The 25,121-nt window shown below is 43.3% G+C and overlaps 1 protein-coding gene across 9 annotated transcripts in view; it reads right to left on the bottom strand.

The window, feature by feature from the left end:
* WDFY3 (WD repeat and FYVE domain containing 3) overlaps positions 1-25,121 on the bottom strand; it is a 284,218-nt gene that overhangs the window by 6,315 nt on the left and 252,782 nt on the right. For all 9 annotated transcript variants that reach the window (XM_080682022.1, XM_080682020.1, XM_080682021.1 and 6 more), the window contains 10 exons: positions 23,611-23,764; positions 18,625-18,716; positions 18,188-18,400; positions 14,653-14,800; positions 13,477-13,631; positions 11,597-11,755; positions 8,484-8,663; positions 4,137-4,319; positions 2,992-3,088; positions 357-686 (listed from right to left, as the gene is read on the bottom strand). In XM_080682022.1, coding sequence (XP_080538148.1) covers positions 357-686; positions 2,992-3,088; positions 4,137-4,319; positions 8,484-8,663; positions 11,597-11,755; positions 13,477-13,631; positions 14,653-14,800; positions 18,188-18,400; positions 18,625-18,716; positions 23,611-23,764 — 1,711 coding nt within the window. The remainder of the gene's footprint in view (positions 1-356; positions 687-2,991; positions 3,089-4,136; positions 4,320-8,483; positions 8,664-11,596; positions 11,756-13,476; positions 13,632-14,652; positions 14,801-18,187; positions 18,401-18,624; positions 18,717-23,610; positions 23,765-25,121) is intronic.

Genomic DNA, 25,121 nt, shown 5'->3' with positions numbered 1-25,121 from the left:
AGATAACAACTTCTCCAACTGAGGACCTTGCCTCTATCTCAGTCAAGGCAAAGTTACCTGTGAATACAGTTTTATTTATCTGTAATCAATAATGTGCCTAATTTCAAAAACTTTCTTGATTTATGAATGAATGAGGTTTTTGTTTTGAGGAACTTTTAAAAATGCCAAACACACTGCAGCACCATTGTGGGATATAATGTCTACATCCACTTTCCATAAGAAGACATTTCAGAGGCCTCTGTGGGTGGCCCAGGTCATAGGGACAGGGCTCAGATGTAGCCAGAGCCCGATGCCCCATCCATCAACACGCAGACCACCGACAAAGAGCCCGACACAGACCCCCGACTTCAAATTACCAGGCTTCAATCTGCTGTAATTCCGAACTTCCATGGGAGTGGGGTGAGGGTGAGGGTGGTTAAGGGGACCCTGCAAGTGGGCTCGGGTCTGGCCCTCTGAATAGTTCACAAATATGAAGCCATCTTTCTCATCCAGACTGAGCTGGTCAGACCAGCGCCTGGAGTCATCAGAGCCACTGTCGGTGCACCAGGCCGCCGTGGCTCGGCAGGAGGCTGCCCGAGGCCTGTGGCTGGTGCTGGGGGGCTGGCTGGGCACATCCTTGGGATCCTGGCTGATGCTCTGCTCATCGGCTTCTGAATCGCTACTGTCCTCATCCTGGGCTTCCTGTCCTGTCATTGGGAGGATTAGAAAACACATGTACATTAGAGTTAGACCCAGCCGTGTCCCACTGGTGTTACTCCTCTATCAGTTGATACACAGTAGACACAGTATTTTAACATAATAAAAAATTGTCAGAATTTTCAACTGGATTACATATAGGAAAAAAACCCTGGCAGAATTTCCGAGTTCACAGAACTCTTTGGCCAAAATATTCATTCTTTCACAATCTTCCCAAAACCTTTGTGAATTTCTCACTATCTGCCTCACACTCTCTACCCCAGTTCAGCTAGACGGTTTCATCCACGCAGCCTGGCTCCTTGTGGCTAACTATGCACATGCCACTGGCTCGACCTAGAGCCATCTTCCCAACCTCTGTGTGTTTCCATGTAAAGTATCTTTCAAGGCATGGCTTAAACACTTTGTTCTCTGAAATCTTACCCGGTTCCTGCAGCAGAAAGTAATTCTCTCTCCAGTGGACTCCTTATTACCTTTGGACAGTCTTTCTATAAGACAGTGTTCAGCTCAACAGGAGGGGCCCCAAACACAGTGCCTTATACATGTAGTCAATATAAATGACAACACAGATGAATTACTGAAGAAAGCTTTCATTTAGCAAGCTTTTTGGTTTTCTTCCCTTTCCATTTCCTTACTTCAACTCTCTAGCAATCAAGTCTACTGGAGGAAAAATTTACGAAAAACAAACATATGTAACTGGAAAAGAGGAGTGAGAGCAAGAACAAGTGTGCAAGCACCAACTCATTACACATACATATTTTTCAGCAAGACAAATACTTCATTGGCCTCCCTCTGCTCTTAACACCAGTAGTCTAGTTGGCTAATTTAAGTGGATTTTTTCCACCCTAATAATGGCTTGGGATTATGAGCTTTCAGGTCTCCAAACAAGCAGTCTTGGAAACAGCTTTGATTTCCAGGGAACCACTGGCTTGTCTTCACTTTCACGCAGGCAACTACCCTCAACTCCCAACTTCTGCACCGTCCACAGTCACTCTCCGCTCTCTGCCAAACCCTGTCTACAACATGTCTCTCCCTCCCTGAGTTTGACCCCTTCTTCCATCCCACTAGTCATCTCATCTTCCACTGTTCTTCACTTAAAAGTGTTGTTAAAGGAAGGGAATGTGACCACTTCTCACTGGACTTAATCCAATATCTGACACAAAACTGAACTCTTATGTCCCCAGACACTCAGATGGCCTTTACAGTGGAGTCGCAGTTGACTATGTAGAAATTTACATGCATTAAAGTAATACAAGCTTTAAACTGCCCTATTCCTCAGATCATTTGTTTTCTGGCAAACGAAGTAAAAACTACTTTCAGCTTACAAAGAGAAATGATTTGGGCCTTTCTAGTAATAAGCCTTTTCCCTTAGTAACTCCCTCATGTTGTCAAACTCACACTGAACTCCCAGTGCACAAAAAATAAACCACAGAGAAACAATCAAAAGGTCAAACCTGAAACACTTTCTGGGAAGACTCTTACAAAAATTGTTCTAAATAAAAGGGGGGTGAGTTCTCTGGACATGAGCGACCCAACGCAGATCTCAGCCTGGTTTTACAGCCAGTCATTCTGCATAGCAGGGGTGGGGGACGTCTGGTTTGCAGGACGTAAAAGGCCCACGAAATCACTTGGTCTGGCCCTGCCCAGGCATTAGGGGTGAGTTAATTAAACGTGTGACCAAATATAGCAGGCTATGGTAATTTTGTGTGGCCCGAGAACGATGTTATAAATACCCAAATGGCCCTTGGCAGAAAAAGGTTCCCCACCCTTGCTACATAGGAGTCAGCTATCTCTATAGTTCACTGGAAAACGCTAAAGTGCTTCACAAATAGCAGATGACAGGCTTCTATCTGAATGAATGCCCTTCCTGAGCAGGCCCAGGGCAGGGACACTGTTCACCTCTGTTCAGTTTACAAACACCATGCCACCCTGACATTCATACTGAGCCTGCCAAGTGTTGGGTGGAACGGACGTGGGCTGAGGTGGGGCTGTCTTACTTGTCCGGTACCTCGGCCTCCAGGTCCTACTTCGTAGCTTAGAACTGAAAGCCCGAGCCTGTGGTGCTCCAAGAAGCTAGTACCTCATTTACACTGGGAGGTGGAGCCAACTCCCAGGCCCTCACCACTGAGCGCTGCCCGGGGAACCAGAGGAAGCCCGCATGCGGCCGGCCACTTCCACAGCAGCGGGCGGCCGTGTGCTATGGCAACGTCCGACCAGCCCAGGCTCTGGTTTACACTGTGTGATGAAGTTTATACACAACGACTTCAAAAAACATAACATTTTAGGAAATATAAGTACCTATTTGTGCTTCTGGACAGTCTTCCTGCATTTCCAGGGCTTCTGTGGGCTCCGGAGCTGGTGTTTCAGGAACTTGCAAAAATTCCATTCTCCAAAACTGAATTCAAACAATGTGCATGTTACTGGGTGAAGATGGGGCCTCGGGTTTAAACAGATAACTTACTTTCTGTTATTGCATATAATTAAATTTCCCTGTATTTTGAAAAATGTGGCAGGGGACTGACCTCACATAAACAGTGCTTCCCATGCTGTGTTTGAGGAGATGCTAATGGGTGTTTCATGGTGGAGGGAAAAGGACTGTGGTCAGTAAAGTTTGAGAAACATGGTTCAACTAAGGACTCTGTTTTGTTTCCTATACTAGTAAAAGCATCCGAGAGCCTTGCATACACTAATGTATACCCTGGATCTCTAAGAAGGCGTTCTGTAAGAGGGGTCCCCACACGTATTCGGCACCGGAGCTCGGCACGATGCCTCATGCCCCCAGAGAGAGCTGCTATCTAAGGTGCAGGGTGTGGCAGGGGAGTGGCTGACAGCAGCCTCATTGTGGCAGGCTCAGCTGACTGTGACTAACAGGGCAGCAATCAGCTGCCCTATGCTTTCACAGCATGCAATTAAAGAAAAGAAGCACAAAGAAAAATCTCCCAAGAAAAAAACCAATATTTAGAACAGATCACAAAGGAAAACACTGTGGATCCCATTTTTTGTAGAGGCCCAACAGAGACAGCTAAGAGAAGGTAGACTATCTCGGAATCAGGGGATCATGCAAAATTGCAACCAGGGACCTCGGGCCTCGGATTCTCTGTAGAACAGAGACAGTCCCTGTCTTCCCTAAGTCACTTGCAGGCCCAACAGCCAGTACTTGCAGTTTGTACGTTTACCAATGCAAGGTGCCATGGAAACCATGCTTAGCGGCCTAGGTGTGTCACATTGTTGGGTGGTTAGTAGCACTGCCTACTTGATGGGAAGAGCTGCGTCACTGATGTGCCCATGTCTGAGAACAGTGGCTCAGGTCTGTCTGAGTCGGAGTGAGAGCTTCCGGACCACGTCACAACCTGTGTAGGTGCCCTTCCATGATGGCTGCTCCACGATGTCAGCTGCACTAGGGCAGTGGGAGTGCTAATAAGCTTTTCTCATAACTGACTTACCCGGACCACACCGTCCGAGTGTCCCGTTACTATGACGTTCTGGGTGTCCCACTCGTTCATCTCGGACACACAGCAGCAGACGATCTGCTGGCTCCTCCCCGTGAAGGTGTTCACACTCACGACAGGGTTCCCATTGATGCTCCACACGTGGATGTACGTGCCCGCACAGGACACAATGTCCCCCTGGAAGGCAAGGAGACTCTCAAGCATGACATACTGCATCCTAGTTCCCGAAGCAAATGAAATCCTTGGCCAGGCTCTCAACACCCCTTTTAGTCCTGTGACTAGTGACTGGGTAATTTCTGAGGAAGCCTGGAATTCAGTGCTTGCTGACTTAAAAAAAAAAAAAAAATACCCCAAACAGAGGCCTTTTTAAGAATTCAAGGCTAAGTGGCTGCAGCCAGGGGGACCTCCTGGAGACAACGGTAGGACTGACTACCGTGCTGTCTGTGCTCAGCACAGTGCTGAGTAAGGCTTTACTCCATGCCAAAGCCCTCTGAGAGGGTGAGCTACTCCTCTCCCTCCCACTGTTTACAAAACCGATCCATACCTTTCTTTTAGGGGCGAGAATCCAGCCCCACTTAATCTTACAAAGTGCGTCCAATGAAAACCACAGGGTCAAAGGGAAATTCTGCAGCCTAGATACAGCTGTCTCTCTCTTCAATAAAGGAAAAGATGACATCTTGGTAACAGTGTAATAGACTATTTAAAAATTTGTATTCACAGTAGGGTGGGGGAATGAGAAAAAAAGAGATGAAAACTGGTATATAAGTCACTTGGCAAACGGAATAAACCCTAAGACTCCCAGTGCTGATAATTCAGCTTTTCATGAGTTCTGAAGACAAAAAAGTTTTTCCCTCAAATTTTACCAGGCTGGGGTCCACCAACGTGGTGAGGGGGGGCAGTTGGGAGTGAGCCCACGACTGCTAAGGGAATTAAGACACTTCCTGAAGCATCTCCTGCTTCCATTACTAGTTATTGGGGTGGACCTTCAGACGTTCCATTGCGACCTTGTGCGTTTAGCCAGTACCAGCCCTGCTTTAGAGAGGATGAAAGGAAGTGTAAAAAGCTGAAGGGACTGCTTAATATCACAGAGTGAAGATGTGAACCCAGCTCTCTGGCCCTAAAGCCTGGACACCACATCATGCTGCCTCTCATCCCTGAGCAGCCTAATTGTCACGATGATCAGACTGAGTATAGAACCTACTGTTCTCCCTCCTTCCCTTCTTCCTGCTCTTCCACCAGGATGGCGAAAACCCAAACAAAAATAATAATCAGCAAAGCATTGCTGTGTCTGCCTCTGTATCGGCCACTGAATACCGAATCGTCTCTGACACGAGAGCCAGCCTCTCCTTCCTGTACTGAGGAAGGCTTTGTCAATGACCCCAGGGCACCTCCATTAGAGAGCATTAGACCAACCCTGTGGTTATGGGGTGAACATAGGAGGAGAAATCGAAGGGCAGCAGCAAGGCAGCGTAGGCCCAAAATGTAGACTGAAGTAAAGCAGACTTAAATTGGTGCAAAAATATAATACTAATAGAAATCTCTTAATGAGTTTTTTCCCCCATGAATTAAGATGTTCCAAAAGCATCTCACAAGAATAAAACCAAACACTTTTCCATAGTGTTTGCAGCAACTATTGCAATCCAATGGGTGTATATTGCAATCCAATGGCTCAAATAACTACTGACTATAAGCAAAATTCTCAGTATTTAAGTCAAGAACCCCAAAGCAAGGTGCTTGGAATAGTGTGACCCAGTGTTTGGCTCAGAGCAGCACTGCTGGACCACAGCAGTTCTGGTGCACTGACATGTCAGTAAAACTTAGGCACAGATGTTTGCAGGACCAGCCCTAGGTGCTCTTCCGCAAATATCTTAAACCTTTCCAATACACCAAAACACAAATTTGACTCTTTACCCCTGCACACACCCCACCCACTGCCAACCCTGATTACTCTTACTGTTATCAGACACTCTAAGCTCCATTCACCAGAACTGAATTTGTATCTTTTTCCTTTTCCTTTGAATGACTACAAGGTATTTGACTAGAAGCATCATACTTAGTATCTTCTGGTAGAAACTAAAGATGTAGCATCCCTCAGAAGGAAAGCTGTCTGCGTGGGCGATGGTATGATGTGGCTCGGGCTCTGTGTCACACAGGATGACTCTGCGGGGAGGAGATCTAAGGGAAGAGGTGGGAATGGGCAGATACGGCTAAGAAGTGATGAGGCTGGGGGAGCTCTGGTTGCTTTGCAAGACTGTTGTGCATATGTGGGCATACAGATGTGATAACTTGTCCCTTGGACACAGAGACCTGAGTCTTTGTAAACCAACCCCTAGCTCCCCTACTTATCAACACACCTAGTGACAATGACTACCCTTCCCTTTCCCCATTCAGGCAGGCCTGGTCTGCATGGGGGCTCCCAGGCCAGTGCATTTATTTATCCCAACTCATTTCATTTGTCTGTATAATATCCTTGGATAACTTTGAGATCTGTTTTAAGAATCTACACTAATAAAAGAGAAACATGCAAATTGACCATCCATCCGCTACGCCCACCAGCCAATCAGGAGCGAGTATGCAAATTAACCCAACAAAGATGGCAGCAGCCACAGAGCTGGAGCGAGCAGGAGGCTTGGGGTGCCCCCAGCAACGGAGGAAGCCAAGCTTCCCACCTGCCCTGGCCTCCGCTCAAGGAATGGCGGTGGGCCTGGGTTGCCGGGGGGTGTGGCCAGCCTGAAAATGGCCCTCAGCCCCTTACCCAGGCTGGCCACACCCCCAGGGGGTGAGGGTCCCCGCTGGGGGGGCTTACCCAGCCTGCAAACAGCCATCAGCCACTCACCCAGGCTGGCCATGCCCCCATGGGGTGAGGGTCCCTGCTTGGGGGACATGACCAGCCTGCAAACAGCCCTCAGCCCCTCACCCAGGCTGGCCAGGCACCCCAGCGGGACCCCCCACCCTGAAGGGGCTGTGGCCAGCCTGAAAACGGACCTCAGCCCCTTACCCAGGCTGGCCACGCCCCTATGGAGTAAGAGTCCCTGCTGGGGGGCATGGCCAGTCTGCAAACAGCCATCAGCCCCTCACCTAGGCTGGCCAGGCATCCCAGCAGGGACCCTCACCCCATGGGGGCATGGATGGCCTGCAAACCACCACAGGCCCCTCGCCCAGGCCACCCCACGACCCAAGGGAACCCCCACCCTGATCCAGGACACCCTTCAGGGCAAACCACCTGGCCCCCACCCATGCACCAGGCCTCTATCTATACTAATAAAAGGGTAATATGCTAATTAGACTGGGAGACCTTCCAGGAGAGCTTCCGTGTGTTCTTCTGGACAAAGCCATGGTGGCGGGGCCTAGGTAGAGGCAGTTAGAAGCCAAGAGGGGAGGGCAGTTGTGGGTGATCAGGCCAGGATGGGACGGCAGTTGTGGGTGATCAGGCTGGTGGGGGGGGGGCACTGGGGGTGATCAGGCCAGCGGGGGGCGAGCAGGCCAGTGGGGAGGGGAGGTGGGGGTGAGCAGGCCAGCAGGGGGGGCAGTTGGGAGTGAGCAGGCCAGCAGGGGGGGCAGTTGGGGGTGAGCACATTGGCACAGGGGGCAGTTGGGGGTGATCAAGCTGGCAGGGGGGGGCATTTGGGGGCGAGCAGGCCAGCAGGCAGAGTGGTTAGGGGCAATCAGGCAGGCAGGCAGGTGAGCAGTTAGGAGCCAGCAGTCCTGGATTGCAAAAGGGATGTCCTACTGCCTATTTAGGCCTGATCCCTGTAAACTGGCAGTAGGACATCCTTCGAGGGGTCCCAGATTGGAGAGGGTGCAAGCCAGGAACACAACGCCCCCCCCTGCACGGGGCCACTAGTTTATAATAATAAAAGCATAATATGCTAATTAGACTGGATGACCTTCCGGACGAAGCCGGTGCTGGCAGCTGGGGGAAGGAAGGCCTACTCTTGCAGGAATTTCTAGTAGTTCTATAACAGTTTTTTTCTTGTTTGAGTACCCAAATGGTTTTTTTTCACTTTACATAATAAATAATTTGAATATATTTCATAAAAATTTCAACACAATTGTAACATTCTCAACAAATTCTACATATTCCTTGTTTTTAAAAACCACCTATTCTAGAATGTTTTGTTTTGAATCAAGTCTTGCTCTTTGAAGTATGCAGTACTGAATGAATTTTAAGACAGGACTTCCGAATTACAAACTTTAACATTCAATTGCTTTTACAAACAACACATAAATCAAGGAAATGAGTCCTTAACAACCAAGAGAACATTCAGTCCTCTTTTATTTATGTTGGCTAGACATTCTTGTTTTCATAAACATAAACCAAGAGGACAATTTACTACTTACTGTTAATTCATTGATACAAAGAGCAGAAACCGGAGCTCGGTGGCCTCGGAGCTGGGTTAGGAATGACAGTTTGTTCAGATCCCAGATGATGCAGGTCCGGTCACGGGACCCGCTGACGATTATGTGATAGGCAAATGAAGCTGTGGCACATGTGACGGTATCGGTGTGGCCAAGCAAGGCCTATAAAGGAGAACAGAAAGCCCAGGCTGATCACTGGCACTGTGCAGCTGAGGGGGACAGCAGACCCTGGATGCACCAGGAAATGGCAGCACGTGTGCTGGGATGAGCACCGGGTGCAGCGTCTAGAAAGCCTTCACCTTCATTCTGCTCCTGCCGACTGTCCTTGCCTTATCCCACGGGTGGGGCAGGGAGCAACCTGGAGGGCTCTGGAGGCTGCAGTCTGTTTTTTTATTACTTCTTTCCTGTTCTTGGGCCAGTATCTTGGAAGGAAGAGAGAATGGTACTACAACCCAGCTTGGTTTCTTCCTACCATTTCTATGTGGAGATGTACTGATTATGGCCCCAGAATCAGAATTTCAGCTCTGAATCTATTCTTCCATGCCATCAATTCCCGTTAAGTTCATTGTAAGGAACTGCAATGGGATGGATTTTTAAAAAAATGTACAAACCGTGAGAACTGCATGGTTGTGGTACATGGTCCCAAAAGATAAAGGGAAAATGTGGCTTTTATGTGTTTGTTGAGCTGTCACTAAACAGGAGACACAGACATCTGTGCCCTAGAGGGACTCTTTCTGCAAACTAGATACAGAGCAGAAACTTTTCTCTCTTGCTGGAATAGGAAGAGAAACAGGACCCATGGAAATGGCAATGCAGGCAAATAAGTATTTTGAAGAAAATACAGTTAGGAGTTCCTAACAGTAATCTGAATTTACTATTTAAGTAATGAAATGGCTTAAAATTTTGGTCATATAGACATCTTTATTATATGCTTATTAAACCCCAGGAGGCTGTTTTAAATAAGTGCTTTCTACTGAGGGTTACTGGCTTAATAGTTCCAAAGCCCACTTTCTAAATGGAAAAAATTGTAAGCAGGCATCTGGATCAGCCAACTACACTGTCAGCCTGTTTCTGTCTACTTATGTCAAGACTGCATCCCTTACATGGCTAACCTTCAGATTCCGCAGCCAAGGAAGTTCTGGCCATATAGATGGTTGTTGGAATATAAGTACAAGGGGTTCAATTTTTTCCATAGATATTTTGTTTGAGTTCAGCTTTAAAATAAGCTTTGGAGTCACAGAGAACTTTACATCCTGGATTTACCACTGAGAGTGACTTGACTATGTGTCTCTAAGCCGTGGTTTTTCTGGTGTAATGAGAGCTAATTACTACCTTGTAGAACTGTGACAACTGATGTTGTACATTTTTTAAACATTCAGCACACCTCCCTTAACATAGTAGGTGCTCAATAAATGGAAGATATTGTTACACTAATTTTCAAATTTGTATCATAAAAATATTTAGATGTATACTACACTAAGAAACAACAACTGTGTGATAAAATAACTCACAAATCAAATGCTAAAAGATGATTGCTTAATCATAAAAGGATTCTTGCTTTAATTAAAAATTTAGGATAGTCAGTACTTAAGAAGTTATAAAAAATACTTGTTAATATCATCATCAATAGTTCTACTGAATATGTTCAGGAGTTTGTTATATCTTTAGGGATATGATAAATGAGGAAAGAGAAAGACAAAGGAATCAAAGATTTAATGGTCCAACTGAACGAAAATTGCTCAGAAAGGAAAGTAATATTGAATCAATAGCACTAATATAATCTGGTTTGTAAAATTTCAATTTACATATAACGTTTGAGAAATATTTATGTTACTTAAGTTTATTTTAAAATATACTACCTAAAGACAGCATGCCTCAGATCTTTTAAAAAAGACCCTCATAATTTTTAGAAATAGTATTTCTGATTTCATTTCCTTTACTTTTTAGACCCATTTCTAGCAAAAGAACATATATATATATTTTTTGTTTTGTCCATTATGTCAGAAGAGCCTTGAAATTAAGGAAGTTTTAGTTTCTCTAGAGCAAGCAAGTCAAATTCAAAGGCTAACATGTGTCAAATAAAGAAGGTTTAACTTTATGTGGGCCACAAAAAAAACAAAAGCTTCAATTTTCATAGAAACATAGGTTTATTTCGATAGAGACATGCTGAATACAAAGGGCTGAGATAAATGAGTAATTGTTAACATAAAATAATAGAACATTTTAATAAAAATTAATATTTTTTTCTTGAACATTAACTTACTAGACACTTAATAACTGCACAAATTAATAAGCGTAACACAAATAAACCTATTTTTCTTGTTCTCCAAAAGCAAAATATTTCCTGTTGTTCACACCAAACAAGTCAGTCCAAGAGTAATGACGTGGCAATCGGCTACTAAAATATTTGCTGCTAGTATTAGTGGAGAGAAATGGTGTGCCTGTGCATAAGGCGTGTAAGGGAAATGAACGCAACATGATTATAGTAATCAGTCATTAGCAAACGTTATAGTTCCTTATTAATAATTACGTATAATGTAAGGAACAGGATATAATAAAAATTAAGTTACGAAATTTTTATTAAAATGTTTCTTACATACCGTTATATTGGCTGGACCGCATGCGGCCTGCGGGCCAAGAGTTTGACATGCTTGCTCTAGAACAGGGGTGGGCAAACTTTTTGACTCGAGGGCCACAATGGTTTTTTTTTTTTTTTTTTTTTAACTTTTGGGAGTAAATTGCTCCTTTATTTTATTTTATTTTATTTTATTTTATTTTATTTTATTATTATTTTTTTTTTACATTTTTTTTAATTGTTTGAAGTATTAAAAATAGTAGTACATATGTCTCTTTTTTTTCCCCATTGACCTCCCCCCACCCTCCCCACAATGGGTTCTTAAACTGGACCGGAGGGCCGGAACAAAAGCATGGATGGAGTGTTTGTGTGAACTAATATAAATTCAAAGTAAAGGAGCGGAGGGGAGAGCAAGAGAACCGGATAGAACAGCCGGATCCGGCCCGCGGGCCGTAGTTTGCCCACGGCTGCTCTAGAATGTAGGCAGCTGAGATGGGGTGTCGTTCACCTATTTTGTTACCTGTTTGAGAGTGAGGGTCTTGGCCTTTTCTTTTGAGGTGCCCATCTCCCACACACACACAACTGTGCTTGTTCCACCTGTGATGACCAGCCTGGGGTTGGGGCAGATGGCACAGAGAATCTGGCCCCACTCAGACAAACATTCATAGACAGTCACTGCCTGTAAAATAAAGCACATGTGAGACACAGGCCATCAACTACCATGAGTGTTGGAAACACAACGAGCATACCACGCGAAGGACAAAGGCCTCTAGGCAGGTCCTCATAGGCAAATGACAGGACATTCTGGGCTGGTTTCAATTAGCATCCTTTCCGCGGAAGCTCTATTCTGAGCTACCCTAGTCTACAGCCTCCTAACCATAGTTGCTGCTAGAAACTTTAATGGGGGCCTCCAGTTTCTTCAGTCCAGGAAGATGACGTTCAGTCTCAGTGATGTTCTGTAAAATGCAGGGGGATAATCTGGTAAAAGGATGTTTGACTTAGCCACTTAAAATGTAAAAGGAAGCATGAATGCCACTGATAGGAATGTTAATTAAAAGCGTTACAGTGCGACACACAGCCTTGTGAAAGGGTTAGCTAGCTACCTTAATTAGGTAGGTTTAGGGAGTTTTAGAGATAAGGAGGATCTATGGGAGAGGAATACATAATGGAGACTCGAAGACACCAGGGTGTTTATCTTACTTGTACAGAGGATAGAGAAATGCCACAGAAATATCTCTGGCCTGTGCAACTAAAAGAGCCATAAACCAAGGACAGACGGGTATCTCTGGCCTGAGCAATTGAAGTGACCATAAGTTAGGCCAATCGCAGCCCTGACCTGAGAAGCTGGGAGGGCTGTAAGAAGGCTTTCTTTGCCAGCACAACTGGGAGAAAACCATAAGATAAATCAAAAGTGACTCGAACCAACAAGATAAGGGGGAGAGGAACTAGCAGACACCATGGGCATTGAGCTTTGAAAACTAATTCTATGCAGCAGAATGACCAGTAAGAAAGGGGTTCAGACAAAGAGCTGCAGCATATATAAACTGGGGACAAAGGAACACGAAGGGGGATTTTTTTTGATTTTCCCATTAGAGAGAGAAAGAGAGAGAGAGAGAGAGAGAGAGAGAGAGAGAGAGAGCGAGCGAGCGAGCAGGTTTTCCCATTGGGGGAGGGAGGTCTCCCCATAGGGTCCCCTTCTATCCATCCAAGAGGGACAGAGTCTTAGGCTTAGAATCTAGAATTAGGGTTTTAGAGGTAATGTTTGCTTGCAATAAAGTTTCTGTACTTTTCACCTATCACATTTTGTCCATAGCTTCATTCTTCGAATCCACTGGGACAAGAACCCGGGGAAAGCAAATCACCATGGCTCAATAAAACAACCCCAATCACTTGCACAGACTATATCCCTCTTGCATTCAGGAGGGGACTGTCAGAGGACAAACACAGGGCACTAAAGGATCACTACATACTGCCTCTCCCCAGAGACACTTATAGGACTCAAAATAGTGGCTGCTGACTCTTGGGGGATGGGGTGCCAGGTCTCTGTCAGCCATTTAAGAGAACTGAGATGACAGGGCCAGGCAGTGACTCACCAAAGGAGGCTCTCTGGCTATAAGAAATGCTGACTGCCTGGCCAGCTAGGACCTCCTGGAGGAATTCTTTGAGTGGGAGGGAAACTGCTAGTCCCCAGAATACAACTTGCCCCAAGAGGCTTGTTCTGTAAGAAGCATGACCAGTCCACTCTCTCCTTTTCCTGTTCTAAGGCAGAGAGCTCTCCCTTCCTCTGGGCCTTGGAGGACAAGCTGACAAGCCCTTGGCCTGGGCTTTCTCTACCCCAGTTAAGCAGGATACCCAGCCATGAAAGAGCAAGATGAAATAAATGAGAAAAACGATGCAAACCTTGTCTGACTCATAGGTTCCCAGCCTGCAGCTGAGGTCTGCGTAGCCCCAGGCGAAAGTTTTGTTCCAGGTAGGTGGGATAAGCACCTTGTTCTGTTCTACTGCCAGAATGCCTTTGTCTGTGCACACTATTTGTCCCACAGGCTCCTTGAGTTCTATGCAAAACGAATCAACACATTACAACAGGGCCAGGGAAAATGAACTTTATTCTATAGGGGATGGTAAAGTAACCCCAAATCTTCACACAAGCATCCTGACAACAGGCCCTGAGAGGTGGAGCCTGGTCTGTCAGTCCCCCAAGCTCTGCCGGGTGATGCTGACCTTGACCGGTGCTCTCCAGGCTTCCCCTCCAGCCTTGCTGTCTGAGTACCTGGGTGTGCTCCCAGCAGCCAGGGCTGCCTTCCTCATCTCTAGGGCTGTGCAGAGGGATCTGGGATGCTACTAGCATGCCACGCATAGACTGAACCAATCTAGACCTTTGGCACCTCTCACATTATAGCCACCCTATACTCCCTGAAGAAAGGCCATGGTGCTCCCCAGAGGCCCAGGTTCCTTGCTCTGCCCTGAATGCTGCAGACCACACCAGCGCTCCAGAACCCTTGCTGAGCAGAGGCTGGAGCTGGCGCAGGGCGAAGTCTGTGTAATGAGACAGATGGCCTAGAGCTGGTGGCCAATCCAATTAACCAGACTTTGAAGTGCCAATATTTGGATTTCTTGAGATGATAACTTCAAGACTCTGCAAAACCATTTTTTATTTTTTTATTCTAAGGGGAAAAAAATCCACTTGCAAAAGTACTTTTAGCTATCTCAAAATGCTTTTAATTGGCATATTAAAAATGCGGTCTTCTTACCATTATTTCTAAATTGGCAGAAAATGTATAAATGAAGGTGGCAGAAGTTTTTCTACATGTACAATATAAAGGGTGAGCTACAGAGTTGGTACTTTAGAATTTTCAATATCTTAGCAGGAGGAAGAAACCATTTTGGTAGAAAACCCAACAGGCCAAAACAGAAACATAGAAGGAGAAAATCTAATGAGTATTTGGTGATTTAACACAAAAATACAGCACTCATCACAAATTACACTATTGTCATAAAGCAAAGTTGTTATTGATCAACGGATTCTTAAATAATCCCACAGAGTCATGAATCAGAGGTTCATTCCCATCATCTTACCTTTGACAGGTGTCAGAGAAGGCCGCAAGTTGTCTAGATGATGGAAAAAGATCTTGTCACCTGTACAGCCTGGAGGGACAGAGATTCCTGCATTGTCTCCATTGAGCCGACTCCTCACTCGCTTTGGTGGATGAGGTTTCTTAAATAGCTGGTATGAGATAATATGATACATTTTACAATGAAAGCTAACATTTATTAAGCCCTATTACACACCAGGTATTATGTTATTTCACTTAAGCCTCATAACAACCAGCAGGTACTGCATTATCAAATTCTGAGGAAAGAAATTATAAGAGGCTCAGAGGCTGCCAGAGCTCTCCCACCTTAGGAAGCAGGAACAGGGCTATGACACTATAGTTTGTGTCACCATTGTGGTACAATGATTTCCTAACTTTTCAACAGTCAATTAATTTACTCAAACTATAGTCAACTGACAATTATTTTCCAATGGTGTCTAAATATTAACTAATTCTTTATAGATCGACACCGCTCTGCCACTGAGGGCAAGCAGACATTCTGTTTATTGGGCTATTTCTGGCTTCAGGTGGTTTTTCTCTGAGCAACATCATTTTGGTCTCTTAGGTGTTGCTAATTTGCTGAAAATGTAAACATTGTTGCCTTCTTTTTACTTTGCCATGTTGTAAAGGAAGAAAGAAAAAAAGTCTTTGGCATTTCTGTTCAATATTTCTATAGGATTAAAAAGTATTAATGTACATTTGAAATGACTATTTTTCAAATACTGTTCATTTTCAAAATAAATGTTAAGCTATTTCTGTCAGAAAACTGCTATATGAGGAAGATACTAGGGAAAGCTTAGAGGAAGTGAGGTTTAAGATGAAAGTAACACCACCACACTATGAATTTGACATTCTGGATTTCCCAAGAAAAATGCTATGCACAGAGGAAGATATACGTTGTAGGCTCCCAAACACTTAACATATTGTCCCTATTTTATCTACATATAGGGGGTACAGTATCAGAATTCTGTTGTTTTCTATAGAAGTTAATAATGATCCAAGCCTCTGACATTGTATAAAAAGACCCACACACTTGGAAGCATGTTTATGAATGAACACTTACTAAGAACTTTTATATGAGGATCTCAGGACAGAGCCAGGCAAGGGTATAGAAAGAGGCATGGATACAGTGACCAGGAAGTTTAGATTTTTTTTAGGACTGCTACACTTGATAGTACTCTATATTAGTCACTGGAACATCCTAGAAATACATTATTATCTACTAGACTCTATCTTCTAGACTGCTTACCTCTTATACGCAAAAGTAGAAGAAACATCCTACATTGTAGAGGGCGCCTGGGAAAGGCCCCTGAGCTGATTGTCATCTGAATCCAGTGGTGCCTGGCAGAGCCATGCCCTGGAAACCTACCTTGCCAGAGGCAGGTGTGTTGTTAGCCTGACCTTCAGCTCAGGTGCCAGGGGGTAGGTTTCATTATCTAAATTCAGCCAAGCACCAGGAACAAACACAATTATCCGGGCCCACTCAGAAGTGACAATTACAAAGAAACCACAAGAATGTACATAATCTCCTTTGTCTCGGGCTTTAGTAAAGCTTCCTGGTATTTTGCTGTATAAAATAAATGTGCTGTATCAGCTCTGGGTCACTGTCTCTCCATCAGAGGACAGCTGTCCCACCCGACCGCAGCTTTTTCCTTCTATCTCTGTGTCTGTCTCTTTTTTTCATTTTCTCAATCCCCAGCTGCCCCTCCTCAGGAATTGAGCCTCTCTCTAGCCACACTGGATGTGGAAAAGAGAGAAATATTTATACTACATATATGTGTCTTATTTTTTAAAAATATGTTTTTATTAATTTTAGAGGGAGAGAGAAAAACATTGATGGGCTACCTCCTGCATGCCGTCTATTGGGGATTGAGCCTGAAACCCAGGCATGTGCCCTGACTGCGGACCCCTGAGTACATGGGACAATGCTCAACCAACTGAGCCACATCGGCAAGGGCTATCTTGATTAATTTTGTTCAGAATATTTTTTCCCAGAGGGTATGAGACATGGTTTCTGTGCTTAAAACCCTCTGCAGAAAGGAAAGGATTAGCTAAGAGTCTTCAGCTGTGATTAGTGTTTATCAACAAGCATTTCACTTTACAGTAAACTTGGTTCCTTCACTGGGTGATCAGATTGCACCAGGAACAGTGTAGTTACAGGCTGTCCTATCTGTTCCTCACAGCTTTTCCATGTGCAAAGACAAGCCACTGTTCTGTGTTCCCAGCTGTCAACCCTGGGAACCACTAGGTTGGTTAACCTACAAAAAGGGAGTCCAGGAGATAGCTGAAGCAGGAACAGAGAAGGATAGTTGAGGTCAAAGTGGGGGCACTTGGGGAAAATGGATGGTCTGACCAGCCCAGCGAAGCCTTCTCCACAGTGCTGGTTACTCCTGGTGCACCTGCCCTCCAGGTGTGTCCTGGACAATGGGGAGGGGACGAAAGAAGGGAGGGAGTCTCTTAAGGAGTTTTGCTCGTTACTGAAGGGATTAGAGCAGTTGGTGCAGGTTGGGTCCCAGGCACTTCCAGGGCAGGTAGTCTCACATCACTTATCATACCTCTTTTAATTCAGACTACCTGTTCCTGAACTACTTACTACAAGAGCTCCCTTGGTGGCCCTCTTCTCCTAATTTGGCTCCTCTACAATGTGTATGTGTGTGGTGTGCATGTGTGCGTGTGTGCACATGCACATGTGTGCATGACTGTAGCCAGAATGATCCTTACAATCTAGATATGACCGTGTTATTTCTCTGCTTAGACTCAGCACTGGCTCATCACTGGCCTCAGGAGAGAACCCCATCTCTCTGTATACTGTGCCCCAGATCCCACCTGCTTTCCTGACCAGGCTCTCCTGACCTCTTGCCAGGTCTTGTGCAGGTGCAGGAAAGCACACCCTGCACTAGCCTGCAAGGAAAACTCTCTATGAACAACAAAATTTCTATTTATTTGTACGTAAAAGGGAGGAGAAAGCAATACTCTTGGAACCTATTGGGTGATATTTATGGTCCTTTATTGAAAACTTAGTCTAAACTTAATTATTATATCATATGGTCATTGATCATCTAAAGCAGTGGTTCTCAACCTTTCTAATGCCGCGACCCTTTAATACAGTTCCTCATGTTGTGGTGACCCCAAGCATAAAATTATTTTCGTTGCTACTTCATAACTGTAATTTTGCTACTGTTAATGAATCCTAATGTAAATATCTGTGTTTTCCGATGGTCTTAGGAGACCCTGCTAGCGGTTCTCAACCTGTGGGTCGCGACCCACAGGTTGAGAACTGCTGCTGTAGAGCCTAAGACCATCAGAAAGCACAGATATTTACATTAGGATTCATTAACAGTAGCAAAATTACAGTTATGAAGTAGCAACGAAAATAATTTTATGCTTGGGGTCACCACAACATGAGGAACTGTAGTAAAGGGTCGCGGCATTAGAAAGGTTGAGAACCACTAATCTAAAGAAATGTTACAGCACTTAAAAACAGAACCTGAGAACACTGATGATAAGAACATCCATACCTGTTTAGGAATCTGACCAAAGTTGTTAATGAACCCTATTGTGGCTGTCTCCTTCAGTGGGTCGTTTATGTTGTAGATATCCACTTGACCCTCATAAAACAGATGGTGGAAGACGTTTACAGCTTCTACTGCGGCAGGGCCTTGCTGTTTGTAGCCAAAGATTAAGTCAATCCATTCATGCAGATGGGCACTCACATAATCACATTCCAAAGCCTGAAATTCAAAGCAAAGGTTCAGTCACCGGCTGACATTTATTAATTGCTCAGAAAGGAAAAAAAATTGGCCAATGAGCAACAGGAATTAAAATAACTAAAAAGCATAAAAACAATATTAGTAACTTGACCAAATGGGTGATACACTGCTCAAGTTCCTTTCTTCATACTGTGGCCAATGACCCAGTGAGATCCAAGTTCAACTGCCAAGTGTACCCTCATTACCTCTCGGTGGACTCTGATGAATTCTCGTGGGTCCCCTTTTGCCCAGGGTGGGAGGATAACATCTCCAAGTTTGGTGCCATTTTGTTTACAGCCTGTGCAGTTGGATACATTAAAAGAGAGAGAGAGAGAGAGAGAGAGAGAGAGAGGAAAAGTGTGATAAATAATAACTTCAGGTTAACATAGCAGAGAACAGTGGGTTTAGATTCATTATCAGAACCATGAAATCTTACCACCAGGACCCTGAGATCATCTACTCTGCTATTTTCCTAAGACTGATCCTTAGTGTACTTCCTCAGAGAGATTTATTAAGTGTTAGCAAAACATAGGGGTGCTCACAGTCACGCGACTTCAGGAAATGCTGAGCTATGCAAAGTTGGGCGTTTCTTTCCTGCAAGACTCCTCAGACACAAGGCATTTCTCTAGGAGGGATATTACAACATGTCTGAAACTTAACTGACCACAGGAGTCCTAAATGAAACATTTTATGGGGCTACTGTTCTGAGTTTGGAAAAACCCCTCAAATTTAATCCCTTTAGGATGGATGGTTCATTTGGAAGATCATTAACATTTCTCTAAACCAGAGGTTGCCAACTAGTGGCCCATGGACCACTGGTCCATGAGGTCTGAAAAGTTGGTGACCGCTGCTCTAATCTCTGCCTTTTTAAGGCTTTTCCAGAATGCTTCACGCTTGGTGAGTCATCAGTAGTTAACTAGTACTGAAATTCTTGTCTTAATGTTCTGACATAATTTTGCCATTTGCATGGAGAAGGCTACTGACAGAATTCCCAACTCCTCAGTAACTTTCATTTGGTTCTCTTCGTTTAAGAAGAAATGAGTTGCAGGCTCCTCCCTGGCCAGGGCCCTGGTCAGGGCGCGTGCAGGAGGCAACCAATCGATCTATTTTTCTCACATCAATGTTTTTCTCTGTCTTTCCCTTTATCTTCCACTCTCCCTAAAAATCAATGGAAAAATCTCTCCGGGTGAGGATTTAAAAAAAAAAAAAAGAAAAAGAAGAAATGAAAGTGCCACTGTCTCCTTGGGATATTTGGAATACATGGGGTTTCTCATATTTCTGATTCATTAATCTTCAGAGAGCTCTATAGACCTGATATGTATTTTGCTGTAAAGATTCTCATTAAAGAAATAAAATCTGAAACACAACCTTTTGCTGTTAGTGTTCATTTAACAGAAAAAAACCCACAAAAACATTTGGAAAGACTATCGGCTACCTGACAGAAACAGAAACATCATGTTGTGATAATGCACACCAAGTGATAGTTATTCCACGTGTTTTTGTATTTTAATGTATTGTTAAAATAACGTATTCTGTTAATTTAAGTCATAGCCAGATAATCACTAAGGTATTAAAGAAACCATTTGCTATGAAATCTATCCCAACAAAATACATTAATGGGACTGGCATCTAAGGAAATAGGTTCTTTTTTTTTCCTTTTTAAAAATAACACCAAAAAGGTAACTTGAGCTTAGAGTTTTGCTAGGTACAAATCAGATGATCATTATAAAAAATGACTCGATAAACAAAAATGTTGCTCACTAGCTTAACAGCAGTTGGTTAGATAAATAGCTGTATTAAAAATTTTCACAGAGAAGTGCAATTGTTCAAATTTTAGAACACAAAGATAGTTCCAAGTAGTGGCTAATAAAAAACATTTTCCTTGGAAGCAATCTTGTTTTTGTCATTGTTATTTGATGGGCTTGTTTACAATGTAATACTAAGTGAAAGATACACAAATCAGTTTATTGTTTAAAGGAACGTCTTGACTAATTACCCTAAGACTTAAGAAAAAAATAAAAGAATCAACTTATTACAACCACTCCCCCCTTTCACACCCTCATTCCTGTACCTTAAAATGCCCTTCCGGACTAATTTTTTGATAATGAGAACAATTCTCAGGCTATTTCAAGTATAATCTGCTTTTCAATTTTTTTTCTCATAATCCCTAAATAATTATGTGATATAATTGTTATTTAATCAGCACTATCTGCAGTTTTAAAACATACTTAAAGGAAACAGGTCTACTAGTATAGAAAATGCTCTGTTTACCTAATCCTGCCTCTGAAGCGCCCCTCCAAGTACTCCCAGGGTGTGAGGACAAGAAGACCAGGGGTGCGTGTCACTCATTCCAGAAGTAGGGAAAAACTCCAGTGTTTTTGCTTTTAAACCATTTACCATCTCTTCTGGGCAAAGGGGTAAACTGTATTCTACTGCTTTCTTTTTATGGAAGTGAAATTCACATAGCATAAAATTAACTATTTTTAGGTGAACAACTCAGTGGTATTTAGTACGTTTACAATGTTGTGCAATCATAACCTCTCTAGTCCCAAAACATTTTCATCACCCCAAAAAGAAACTTTGTACCCATTAAGCAGTTGACCCCATTCCTCTCACCCCCTGTCCCTGGAAACCACCTACTCAGGATATTCCACATATATGGAATCACACATATGTGACCTTCTGTGTCTGGCTTCTCTCACTTAGCCTAATGTTCTGAGGCTCATCCATGTTGCAGCATTTATTGATACTTCATACTTTATGACTGAATAATATTCTATTATATGTATACTAGAGGCCCGGTGCATGGGTTCATGCACCGGTGGGGTCCCTTGGCCTGGCCTGCAGGGATTGGGCCAAAACCGGCTCTCCGACATCCCCCGAGGGGTCCTGGATTTCGAGAGGGCTGTTCTTGGGTGATGCACCTGGAATCAGGCTCCTTCCTCTATGGTTCCAGGTGCATCACCTGAGAACCACAGCTGCCAAGTCACCGCAGCTCAGCAGCTCCTGTGTTGAGTGTCTGCCCCCTGGTGGTCATTGTGCATCATAGCTACTGGTCGGACAGTCGACCGGTTGCTTAGGCTTTTATATATAGATAGACTCCACAATTTGTTTATTCACTGATAGACACGTGGGCTGCTTCTACCATTTGAATATTATAGACAGTGCCTCTTTGAACATGAGGGTACATGCACTTGATGCCCTGTTCCAGTTCTCTGGGACATATACCCAAGAGTGGAATTGCTGGGTCATATGGTAATTCTATGTTTAACTTTTTGAGAAACTTATGCACTGCTTCCCACAGAGGCTGAACTATTTTACATTCCCATAAGCAACGGACAAGGTTCTAATTTCTTCACAGTCCTTGATGTTTTCTGTTATTGCACATTTTTGTTTTTTTACATTACATGCCATATTTAGATGTACAGTGGCACCTCACTGTGGTCTTGATTTGCATTTCCCTAGTGACTACTGATACTGAACATCTTTCATGTGCTTATTGGGTATTTGACTAACTTCTATTCAGGTCCTTTGCCTATTTAAGAGTTCTTCATATTTTGGACACCAGGCCCTTAAAAGATACATCGTTTTCTTTTGTGAAGGTTTTCTTTTACTTTCTGCATAATGTCTTTGAGTGCAGAAAGTTTTAAATTTTCATCAATTTCAATTCTCTTTTATTGTTGTTGCTTGTGCTTTTAATATCCTATCTAAGACTCCATTGCCTAATACAAAATTGTGAAGATGTAATCCTATGCTTTTCTCTTACAGTTTTATGGCTTTAGGTCTTACAAGCAAATAGTGTTTTATGTAGTCTGTGATTTCATGGGAGAAAGATGATTTCTTCTGAAGGTGAGTGTGACAGAGACACACGGTCCTTCTTTTATTACTCATGTGAAAGCGGAGTATTTGGTTGGGTTTGTAAGTAGTCTGGCTAAAACATTTTTGCAACACTGACTATTATAATGGATCCACTGTTTCTGAAAGATCGAGGGTATCTCTCTTTGTGCCTTTCCATATTTGTGTCTTGGAAAGTGATGTCCCTAGGGAAGAGAGTCCTTCTCCAAAGGAGAACTGTAAGTAAACCTAATATAACACTAATGTGTAGCCATATGCATTGTACATATCAGTTGTTTTCCCTTATTTACTATCCATTCTATTCCTCCCAGTAACCATCACTCCCTCCCACTCCAAGTCCTAGAACTTGGTGTCTTTAGCTACTCATGGGTGAGTTCCAGGACCAATCAGAAGTAATGAGACTCAACTTCAGGACTTCTGCTGGGGCTACTCAGAGAGTCTTATTATCTTTTCCAATGAACCTAGAACTGTAATTTCACAAAGTTAGGACTGCTGATGGATAAATTAAGTTAAAATTGTCTTTAAAAAATCACTCAAATAATTAGATATGAATAGTTTCCTGGATTTTCTGTTAATGAAACATTTTGAGGTAGTATAGTAATGATTTATATGTTGAACTCTTAAATACAGCATAAAGTACAAGGTATAAAAAACATAAAACAGAAGAATATCTGGCAGAAATATCCTACAGTGGAAACAATGGAATTATTATAGGTTTTAAAAGAAATAATCAGAAACACAGATCAGCAAACTGTGTTCCAAGAAACTGTAACCAAAGTCAAATCAATTTCCTGTAGCTGCTAGATAACACACTGGGAGCAGAGCACTGATGAAATTTCTCTCCTTTTTATAAATGTTGATTTGGTCTTGTTTTTCTAGAAATCAGTACCCTAGCAGGATAAGAAAAGGAATTTACTTACAGTTATTATGAAATTCTAATTTTAAAACATATTATATGTAAGCTGAGAATGCCTCAAGCAATACATAAGCTTAAAATAATACATGAAAATTTGGATACGCCACTCTTGGCTACTAATGGGTTTCAATTGCAATAATTTTCAAATAAATTTTTACCTCATGTTCGTTTTCATTGACATAACAATATTCTGACCAGTAGATGTAATCTGTGTCAATTTATAAACGTTTCCCAGACTCTAGGCTTGAAACAGCCATTTTTCTTTTTCTACTTAATCGCAGACACCAATTACAGTAAACAGCGGTAGCGGAAACCACAAGGCCATCTCCTCAGTGTGTACTGCAATCTTTAGAAAAGTGACTTATTTCTACCAATGTCTTCCTGGATGACATTTCTGAGACAGTGCCACCACTCTACGTACCCAGATCAAAGTTGTTGGAATTGAACAGGAATTCTGGTAAGTAAAAAAACTCTGGGATCAGTTCTTTTACGTCTGCCATGTTGTGCTTTGATGCTGAATACCAGGCCTCCCGCACACTGTGGAACATCCGGTCAGCCAGGTCAAAGTGGCCTCCCTGTGGGCAGAATGAGAAGCACTGCCCTATTAGAGAAGCATTCCCACCTCACAGCTTTAGTCAAGCTCAAGGGCTTGAAAACCCTAAGTAGAAGTTTGCTTACCTTTCCATTTCCCATCATCCTATGTCAAATACACTACATTTTAAATGATCACCTTCCCAAAATCAATCAAATTAATTATTTCTGGGGTATTCTTTACAAAGGGTGTTTAATGTATTTGTTTTGTAATCAGAGTGAAATCCAAATGTAAAGACTTTAAAAAGCCATTTTAAAAAATACTAGTTTTTAGAGAGAGGCAAGACAATAAGGAATATCAATTCTTCCTTATTTTGATGATGCTCTCTTAAAGATTGTAGTCATTTACAGTTGGAGATGTTCCAGGTATATATGTGCTTGACAAATTTCGCAAATAACATTACACTGAAGTTCTCACACCAATGAGAATTAAGTGGAGAACTAGGAAGGTGATCAAAAATATATAGGTTGATAAAACAAATTCAAATAGAAATGGGATTTCTTTTGCCCACCACCCCCTTCCTCAATCAAGCTCTTTATGCTGTGTTTTAAGTGAACACAGAATAACAGTCTCTATGATGAAGTTCACTGTGGCCATCAAGGGCTTCCATAATCTGGCCTCTAGGACTCCCCACACTTACTCTGCTCCAGACACATCGACCTTCTTGCTGTTCCTGAGGCATCTCAAGCATACACTTGACTTAGGGCCTTGCCTGGGCTGTGCCCTTTGCCTAGAACACACTTTCACCCGAGACTGGAATGATTAACTCCCTTTCCTCAAAGTTTTTGTTCAGATGTTACCTTTTAAAGAAGACTTACTCTGATCATTCCTTAAAATTGCATTGTGCCTGGCCAATGTGGGTCAGTGATTGAGCATGGGCCTATGAACCAGGAGGTCACAGTTCAATTCCTGGTCAGGGCACATACCCAGGTTGCAGGCTCAATCCCCAGTGTGGGGCATGCAGGGGGCAGCCGATCACTGATTCTCTCTCATCATTGATGTTTCTATCTCTCTCTCCCTCTCCCTTCCTCTCTGAAATCAATAAAAACATATTTTTAAAAAATCTGCATTGACACCTCACCTGCCTCCCATTCCTATATTTCCCATTCTCCTTTACTTGATCTATATTTTTCTGACAGCGTTTATCACATTCTAAAACACTTGACAATATATTCATTCTGTTTGACTGGCTCCCCCAACCAAAAGCCTATCTAATAAAAGAGTAATATGCAAATTAACCGTCACTCTGCGACAAAATGGCGGCCCCATAGCCACAAGATGGCGGCGCCCAGTCCCCTCAACCTCGCTGCTGGAGTGTCCGGGCCTGTCCGCCAGAGCAG

This window comes from Plecotus auritus, assembly GCF_963455305.1.
Source record: "Plecotus auritus genome assembly, chromosome: 1".
In the NCBI taxonomy this organism is placed as follows: Eukaryota; Metazoa; Chordata; class Mammalia; order Chiroptera; family Vespertilionidae; genus Plecotus; species Plecotus auritus.
The sequence above is the reverse complement of the archived record's forward strand: the minus strand, read 5'-3'. Positions and strand labels throughout refer to the sequence as shown.